Source organism: Symphalangus syndactylus, chromosome 18 (assembly GCF_028878055.3).
Source record: "Symphalangus syndactylus isolate Jambi chromosome 18, NHGRI_mSymSyn1-v2.1_pri, whole genome shotgun sequence".
NCBI classification, from domain to species: domain Eukaryota; kingdom Metazoa; phylum Chordata; class Mammalia; order Primates; family Hylobatidae; genus Symphalangus; species Symphalangus syndactylus.
In genome coordinates, this window is record NC_072440.2 from 64,467,501 (window position 1) to 64,476,957 (window position 9,457).

The following is a 9,457-nucleotide window of genomic DNA, read 5'->3' on the forward strand; positions in this document are numbered from 1 at the left end:
TGTCTCTCTCTCTCTTTTTTTTTTTTTTTTTTTTTTTTTGAGACGTAGGTTCGCACTGTCACCCAGGCTGGAGTGCAGTGGCGAGATCTCCGGTCACTGCAAGCTCTGCCTCCCGAGTTCACGCCACTCTCCTGCCTCAGCCTCCGGAGTAGCTGGGACTATAGGCGCCCGCCACCACACCCGGCTAATATTTTGTATTTTTAGTAGAGACGGGGTTTCACTATGTTGGCCAGGCTTTTCTCCAACTCCTGATCTCCTGATCCGCCCGCCCCGACATCCCAAAGTGCTGGGATGCGGGAGCCGCCACACCTGGCCACTATTTTTTCTTTCTTTCTTTTGTGTGTGTGTGTGTCTGTGACAAAGTTTCGCTCTTGTTGCCCAGGCTGGACTGCAATGGTGCGATCTCAGCTCACTGCAATCCCCGCCTGAGCAGGAGAACAGGAATCTTCAGCGATCCACGGGCAGATCTGCAGCCATTGTTGGTACCTGTTCTTCCCGCGTCCTTTGTGCCCGCGTCTTTCCTTCCAGTACCTATTGCATGCCCCCCGCCCACATTCGCCTCCCGCCATTGCCAGCAAGTGCGTTGCGCGCGTACCTTGCTGCGTTAAGGTCGCTCTGTCACTGGCGCCATTATGTGCACACGCAGCCACTCCCTCAGGTTTAAAAGGCGCGTTGCCCCGCAACATAAAGGTTGCTCTGTTACTGGCGCCATTATGTGCACACGCAGCCACTCCCGCAGGTTTAAAAGGCGCATCGGCCGGCAACACAGCTCATTGCTGGCTTAGCCTTTGGCCAAGTTGGTAGCTCGACGAGGACGCTCAGAGCCCACCTCTCGAGAGCTGAAGCATCCGACCGATCCCCACTGCTCCCAGGAGCGGTTACCTGGGCACTCTGTGCCCCTTATTCCTGTCTGGGCCCAGGCCGAGGACCTGCCAGTAGGGCTCAATTGCCTGGAGCCCGTTCAGCCCATCCCCCAGTTCACTTTGCCTGTGGGATCTCCCCGTTGCTCCTGCCCCTGGTCTGAGTGGCAGGCCATCCTACAAGCACCGGGACACTTCACATCAGTGGTGTCAAGACAATCGTTCCGTGATCCTGCAAGCCCTGTCTTCCTTCCGGGATCAGCAAGCCAGTGCTGTGTGCTCCGAATTCCAGGGCATCCTCCAGCTCAGCCACTGCACTGAGCACAAGGACTCTCTGTGGGGCCCAGGAGCAGGAAGTCACCCCTTTGGGGCCCGCAACACCCGGCTGTCCCCAGACTCGTGACCAGGGAAGGTATTGTTGAGGGCCCTGAAGGAGAGCAGGGCAGGGATGCCTGAGCAGGACAAGGACCCCAGAGTCCAAGGATTTGATGATCACCGAAGGGTCCCTGAGGTCACCGGGGATGCACGCTCTGCGTTTCGGCCCCTGCGGGACAATGGAGGCCTCTCTCCCTTCGTGCCCAGGCCCGGGCCTCTGCAGAGAGTCCTCCATGCCCAGAGGTCAGAAGTGGGCGATACGCAGAGATCCCAGACCTCCTGCACCAGCTCATGCACCAAACGAAACGCCATCTCGAGCTCCTACAGCTCCACGGGAGGCTTCCCGTGGCTAAAGCGGAGGAGGGGGCCAGCCTCATCCCACTGCCAGCCGACCCTCAGTTCCTCAAAGAAGGGCAGTGAGGACAGACCTCAGGCTGTCTCTTCAGGTCACACTCAGTGTGCACCAGGGCAGACACTCGCCCCCAGGAATGGCTCCCCCAGATCCCAGGCCTCTAGGCCCCGTGGACGCAAGTTTCCCCTGCTGCCACGCAGGCGAGGGGAGCCTCTGAAGATGCCACCTCCCTTAGAGCTGGGGTTCCGGGTCACTGCTGAAGACCTGGACCGGGAGAAGAAGGCTGCGTTCCAGCGGATCAACAGTGCACTGCAGGTTGAGGCCAAGGCCATCTCGGACTGCAGACCCTCAAGGCCTTCCTACACTTCGTGCTCACTTGCAACAGGGGCTTCTGGTCTGCCTTCTGTTTCTAAAGCACCCAGTATGGATGCACAGCAGGAGGGACACAAGCCCCAAGACGGCCTGGGCCTAGTGGCCCCCCTAGCTTCTGCTGCAGGGGCCCCCTCTACAGCTCCTGTGTTTGGGATGCAGCACAGACCACCAGGCTCCCTCCTGTTCGTCTCCTCATTTCCCCTTCCTCCCACCTTTTTCTACTTCTGGGACTCAGCCCAGGTCCTCTGGCTGATTGCTACACCCTTCGGCTCCTCATTTCCCCTTCCTCCCACATTTTTCTACTTCTGGGCCTCAGCCCAGGTCCTCTGGCTGATTGCTGCACCCTTCCCAGCTGCAAGCATGGACGGAAGCATTTCTGGAGCCAGTTCCAGCCCCCCACCCACGCCCATGGAAATCGACAGTAGTGAGGCGGACGGAGCTCGGCATTCCGTCAGAAGAAACCCTTTAAAGAGAAAGGCCAATTGGTAACAGGGCATGAGGGGGCCTGAACACCAGGGCGCCCCCAGGCAGAGCACTTCCATGGTGACCACGGGACCTGGCACAGGGAGCAACTCTGTTGGGTGGCACTTTTGTTTTTTTTGTTGTTGTTGTTTGCCAGATGCCAAATAAATATTTTTATTAACTTTCTTTCTGTACTTCACTTTTGTGTCATCAACATTTATGGCATTAACCTAAACAGAAGCCTCAGTCAATTAAAGAATAGAAAAGATAAACATTTTTAGAACTGTAAAGCGTGTTCTAAGAGTTTCTTGGCCATTTTACTTTTCTTTTTATTTATTTATTTTTTTTATTTGAGTTCCCTTAGTATTTATTGATCATTCTTGGGTGTTTCTCGGAGAGGGGGACGTGGCAGGGTCATGGTATGATAGTGGAGAGAAGGTCAGCAGATAAACACGTGAACAAAGGTGTCTGGCTTTCCTAGGCAGAGGTCCCTGCGGCCTTCCGCAGTGTTCGTGTCCCTGGGCACTTGAGATTAGGGAGTGGTGATGACTCTTAACGAGCACGCTGCCTTCAAGCATCTGTTTAAAGAAGCACATCTTGCACAGCCCTTAATCCATTTAACCCTGAGTTGACACAGCACATGTTTCAAAGAGAGCACGAGTTTGGGGGTAAGGTTATAGATTAAGAGCATCCTAAGGCAGAATTTTTCTTAGTACAGAACAAAATGGAGTCTCCTATGTCTACTTCTTTCTACACAGACACAGTAACAATCTGATCTCTCTTTTCCCCACATTTCCCCCTTTTCTTTTCGACAAAACCGCCATTGTCATCATGGCTCGTTCTCGATGGTCGCTGTCTCTACAGAGCTGTTGGGTACACCTGCAGAAAGGCTGTCACTTCACACTTGGAAGGTTGCACAGCGGCCAGGCAGAGGCACTCCTCACTTCCCAGATGGGGCGGCCGGGCAGAGGCGCTCCTCACATCCCAGATGGGGTTGCTGGGCAGAGGCTCTCCTCAAATCCCAGACGATGGGCAGCCGGGCAGAGGCGCTCCTCACTTCCCAGACAGGGCGGCCGGGCAGAGGCGCTCCTCACATCCCAACGATGGGTGGCCAGGCAGAGACGCTCCTCACTTCCTAGACGGGGCGGCGGTCGGGCAGAGGCTGTAATCTTAGCACTTTGGGAGGCCAAGGCAGGCGGCTGGGAGGTGGAGATTGTAGCGAGCCGAGATCACGCCACTGCACTCCAGCCTGGGCAACATTGAGCATTGAGTGAGCGAGACTCTGTGTGTAATCCCAGCACTTCGGGAGGCCGAGGCGGGCAGATCACTCGAGGTCAGGAGTTGGAGACCAGCCTGGCCAACAGGGCGAAACCCCGTCTCCACCAAAAATACAAAAACCAGCCAGGTGTGGTGGTGTGTGCCTGCAATCCCAGGTATTCGGCAGGCCGAGGCAGGAGAATCACGGGAGCCCCAGGCAGGGAGGTTGCAGTGAGCTGAGATCATGCCACTACACTCCAGCCAGGGCAACAGAGGGAGACCGTCTCAAAAAAGGAAAGAAAGAAAGAGAGAGAGAGAGAGAGGGAGGGAGGAAGGAAGGAAGGAAGGAAGGAAGGAAGGAAGGAAGGAAGGAAGGAAGGAAGGCAGGCAGGCAGGCAGGCTTTTGTCTTTACTTTCCATCACATCCCTGGGGGACCATTTAAGCTGACGCCCGCAATTGCAAGTCGGGGATCCAGTGTCACCAAAAACAAGGCAGGCTTCACGTGCAAGTCTGGGCCGGCTTCTGACCCTAGCAACCCCACTTCCCGCGTGGGCACAGCAAGGAGGAACCTGGCCTCTAAGGCTCCCTCATGCGCCATCAGGAGTTCTGCTGGACACAGGTCCAATGGGCCATCCTCCAGCTCATCCTTCTCCATGTCGGGCTTTTGAGCCCGTCATAAATTCCTTCCCTAGAGTGAGATCCAGAAGAGTTTTCTCTAGATTTCCTTCCAATATTTTTGTAGTTTCGTATCTTATTTTCTCTAGGTTTCCTTCCAATATTTTTGTAGTTTCGTATCTTAACATTCACATTTAAGTCTTGAATCTATCTCGAAGTGATTTTTCTATATGCTGAGAGATAAGGGTCCAGTTTCATTCTTCTGCATGTGGCCATCCAGCCCTCCTAGTACCATTCATTGAAGAGAGTGTCCTTTCCCCAGTGTGTGTTTCTGTCGGCTCTGTCAAAGATCAATTGGCTGTGAACATGTGTCTGTCTTTCTGGGTTCTCTCATCTGTCCCATTGATCTAAGTGTCTAGTTTTATGCTAGGATTATACTATTTTGGTTACTATGCACTCGTCAAAAATTTTGTAGTTCTAATTTGCAGTGAAATGGGATGCCTCTAGTTTTGTTGTTTTTGCTGAGCATGACTTTGGGGTCTTTGAGCTCTTTTTTGGTTCTTTTTTATGAATTGTAGGACTTTCCAATTTTGTGAGTGATGACATTGGTATTTTGGTAGGGGTTGTATTGAATCTCTAGACTGCTTCGGGCAGTGTGGTCATTTTAATGCTATGAATTCCTTCCATGAGCATGAAATGATTGTCCATTTCTTTCTGTCCTCTTAAACATTTTCATCAGTGTTTTGTAGTTTTCCTTGTAGAAATCTTTCACCTCCTTGGTAAAATCTCTTCTGTGGCATACATTTTTCCATGTTGCTGCTATTGTAAATGGGATTGCCTTCTTAATTTCTTTCCCAACCAGACCATTATTGGTGTATAGAAATGCTGCTGATTTTCTTGTTGTTGTTGTTGATTCTGTATTCTGCAAATGACTGTATTAATTTATTTATCAAGTCTAGGGGTTTTCTGGTGGAGCCTTTACACGTTTCTAGATCCAAGATCACATCTTCATCAGACAAGAAGAATTCGATGTCCTCTTTTCCAGTGTGGATGCCTTTTATTGTTTTCTCTTGCCCGATTGTGTGATGTCGAATAGGAGTGGTGAGAACGGGCATCCTCGTCTTGTTCCTGTTTACAGAGGAAATGCTTTCAACTTTTCCCCATTCTATAGTAGGTTAGCTATGGCTTTGTCGTATCAGCTTTTATTATTTTCACGTACGTTGTTTTGTTTGTTTGTTTGTTTGTTTTTGTTTTTTGAGACAGAGTCTCACTCTTGCCGCCCAGGGTGGAGCGCAATGGTGTGATCTTGGCTCACTGCTCCCTCTGCCTCCTGGGTTCAAGCAATTCTCCTGCCTCAGCCTCCCAAGTAGCTGGGATACCTGGCTCATGCCACCACACCTGGCTAATTTTCGTACTTTTAGTAGAGATGGGGTTTCACCATGTTGGCCAGGCTGGTCTTGAACTCTTGACCTCAGGTGATCCACGCACCTCAGCCTCCCAAAGTGCTGGGATTACACGCGTGAGCCACTGCACACAGCCCAACCATTTTCAGGTATGTTTCTTCTATACCTAGTTTGTTTGTTACTTTTTTCAAGACATGGTCTCACTCTGTCTTTCATGTTGGAATACAATGGCACCATCATAGCTGCAGCTTTGAACTCCTGGGCTCAAGCCACTTCAGCCTTCTGAGTAGCTGAGACTACCAGTGCATGTCACCACAGCTGGCTAATTTTTATTTTTTTGTAGAGATCTATGTTCCTCAGGTTGGCCTTGAACTGTTGACCTCAATTGACCCTCCCAGCTCAGCCTTCCCAAAGCACTGGGTTGACAAGCATGAGCCATTGCCTGGCCCAGAGTCACATTTTAACATATATCTTCACTGCCAGGCTCAAGTTTTGGCAGTGACTGAGAACCCTAAGGGAAAGTGTCTGGTCAGGCTCGGCCCAGTCTGTGCACAGGAGGGGAATGGAAAAATGGCCCGTGGATGGTTCTTTTGGAGAACTGGCCAGACAAGCACTGAGATGCCGTTTCCTGGAATACAGGGCCGTGCCATGTCCAGCCCAGCTGCCAGGTCCAGGGCCCTCGGCACCATCTAGTTTGGGAGCTCATCCAGAAGTGACCTCATTTACCCAAAGCAGCTGGTCTCCTTTCCAATCTGGTCCCATTTGAGAGATGCAACTGGGCCCTGTCTTCCAGGAAACCATTTCAGTGCATGCCTTTGTCCCCGCACTGGCTGGCCTCTCTGTACCGTGAGAACTTGGGTTATGCAAGGCTCTGCCTGTCAGCTGACCATCATGAAGCAGCTCTCTTCTGTTCCGGTGAGGCCGACTAGACTCCGACACCCCTGCCCTGGGTCTGACCATTCTCTCCTTCACCCAGAAGTGACCTCCAACCCGATCCTGTGCCCTGTCTTCTGGCAGCTGCTCTGGGGAAGGGCATTTTGGCCTCAAGGGCTTAGAGTGTCGTTTTCTGTTTTCTGTTTGTCTTTCCAGAGCTGTTTGGGACAGCCGATGCATCAGTCCAAGGACTGCTTCTTTCGAAGGCGATCTTTCTTTCAAGGGTGGGTATAAAAGTTCTTGTGGCTGGGCGCAGTGGCTCACGCCTGTAATCCCAGCACTTTGGGAGGCCGAGGCAGACGGATCACGAGGTCAGGAGATCGAGACTAAACTGGCTAATGCGGTGAAACCCCGTCTCCACTAAAAATACAAAAAAAATTATCTGGGCGTGGTGGCGGGCACCTGTAGTCCCAGCTACTCGAGAGGCTGAGGCAGGAGAATGGCATAAACCTGGGAGGCAGAGCTCGCAGTGAGCCAAGATCGCGCCACTGCACTCCAGCCTGGGTGACAGAGCGAGACTCTGTCTCAAAAAAAAAAAAAAAAAAGAAAAAGAAAAAAAAATTCTTGTGATATTTGTGTATGAAATCAGCCTTCACTACATGGATAGGACCAGCACGCTTCCGTGGCACGACTCTACAATCTTACTACATTTTTTTTTTTATTTTGTATTTTATTTATTCCTTTTTAGACAGAGTCTCATCACTCTGTCGCCCAGGCTGAAGTGCAGTGGCGAGATCTCGGCTCACTGCAACCTCCACCTCCTGGGTTCAAGCAATTCTCCTGTCTCAGCCTCCCAAGTATCTGGGACGACAGGCACACGTCAAAACGCTCAGCTAATTTTTGTATTTTTAGTAGAGATGGGGTTATGCCATATCGGTCAGGCTGGTCTCAAACTCCTGACCTCAGGTGATCGACCTGTCTTAGCCTCCCAAAGTGCTAGGATTACAGGTGTACATTTATTTATTTATTTGCGATGGAATCTTGCTCTGTATTTATTAATTTATTTATTTGAGATGGAGTCTTGCTCCATCACCCAGGCTAGATGCAGCGCTGCAGTCTCGGCTCACTGCAACCTCTGCCTTCCGGGTTCAAGCGATTCTCCTGCCTCAGTGTCCTGAGTAGCTGGGATTACAGGTGCCTGCCACCACAGCTGGCTAATTTTTGTATTTTTAGTAGAGACAGTGTTTCACCGTCTTGGCCAGGCTGGTCTTGGACTCCTGACCTCATGAACCACCTCCCTCAGCCTCCCAAAGTGTTGGGATTACAGGCCTAAGGCACCGTGCTCGGCCATATTTATTTATTTAATTATTTAGAGACAAGGTCTTGCTCTGTCACCCAGGCTGGAGTGCAGTGGCGCCATCTCAGCTCACTGCAGCCTCCGCCTCCGAGGTTTAAGCGATTCTCATGTCTCAGCCTCCTGAGTAACTGGGACTACAGGTATGCACCACCACGCAGGGATAATTTTTTTCTATTTTTTTATAGAGACACAGTTTCACCACTTTGGCCGGGCTGGTCTCGAACTCCTGACCTTAGGCGATCTGACAGCCTCGTCCTCTCAAAGTACTGCGATTACAGGCATGAGCCACCGCGCCCGGCCTCTCACTACATTTAAATGATGCAGTGGCTCACACCTGTAATCCTAGCACTTTGGGAGGCCAAGGCAGGTGGATCACCTGAGGTCAGGAGTTCGACACGAGCCTGGCCAACATGGGGAAACCTCGTCTCTAGTAAAAATACAAAAATTAGTCAGGCGTGGTGGTACAAGCCTGTAGTCCCAGCTACTTGGAAGGCTGAGGCAGAAGAATCACTTTAACCAGGAGGCAGAGGTTGCAGTGAGCCGATTTCATGCCACTGCACTCCAGCTTGGGCGATAGAGTGAGACACCATCTCAAAAAAAGAAAAAAATATGATGCCGGGGCATCTGGGCCTGAATACCTGCACGAGCACAGTCATGTCCAGGCCAGGGCTGCCGGTCGAGGTCCGGCCCCATCTCTTCCAGCAGAAAGGGAGCAAGCTTGCGGGGCGGCTGGGGGACAAGATCCCAGGATCTCAGCCTCTGCTCATGGATCAGCTCTGAGACCCCGAGTGAGCTGGGGGTGCTCTGTGAGCATTGGTTTCCCCAGCTGTCAAGTAAAGGGATTGGATGAGGGAGTCTTGTCGAGGTGGAATGATCTCAGCTTTGGGGCAGCAGTGAATGGTCCCGCTCCCTGGGCCATGCCAGTGGCCCGGCCTCGGCTGAAAACAGCCCCAATCAATACTCTGGAATGGGGATGAGGGGGCAGTCAGCTCTTGCTCCTAGTCAGAGAGATACAACAGGGCTCTGTGGCTGAGCTGGGTGCCTTGCCTCACACCTGTAATCCCAACCTTTGAGAGGCCGAGGTGGGAGGATTACTTGAGGCTGGGAATTTTGAGAATAGCCTGGACAACATAGCCAGACCCCATGTCTACAAAATAATAATAAAATAAGGTGCAATGGCACACAGCTATAGTCCAAGCTACTTGGCAGGCTGAGGCAGGAGGGTCCCTTTGCCACCACACAGGCTTTCGAGCCAGGAGGCGGGTAAGACGTAGCTGTAGACCCAAAGCAACCATCAGCCCTGGGGCCCTGCGGGAGAGGAGCACTTTCAGAACATGGAAAAGTGTGGTCATCCCATCATTAGACAGCACACATCCTACACGAATAAAAAGTCGTATGGGGAAGGAGGTTGGGGAGGGAACAAAAATTGGCACAGACATCGATAGACTGGTTTCCAGTTTCAAGGTAACAGATGCACATCATGAGACCAGAGGAGACCGAGACAAGGGCTGGATTTGGCTTTTCTAAGCA

The 9,457-nt window shown here is 51.7% G+C and overlaps 1 protein-coding gene across 1 annotated transcript in view; it reads left to right on the forward strand.

Annotated features, from left to right (window-relative positions):
- LOC129467515 (putative POM121-like protein 1) overlaps positions 1-2,607 on the forward strand; it is a 6,456-nt gene extending 3,849 nt beyond the window's left edge. The window contains 2 exon segments of the mRNA XM_063622371.1: positions 940-2,199; positions 2,281-2,607. Of these exon segments, the coding sequence (XP_063478441.1) occupies positions 940-2,199; positions 2,281-2,448 (1,428 nt within the window). The 3' untranslated portion in view covers positions 2,449-2,607.
- The last annotated feature ends 6,850 nt before the right edge of the window (positions 2,608-9,457 follow it).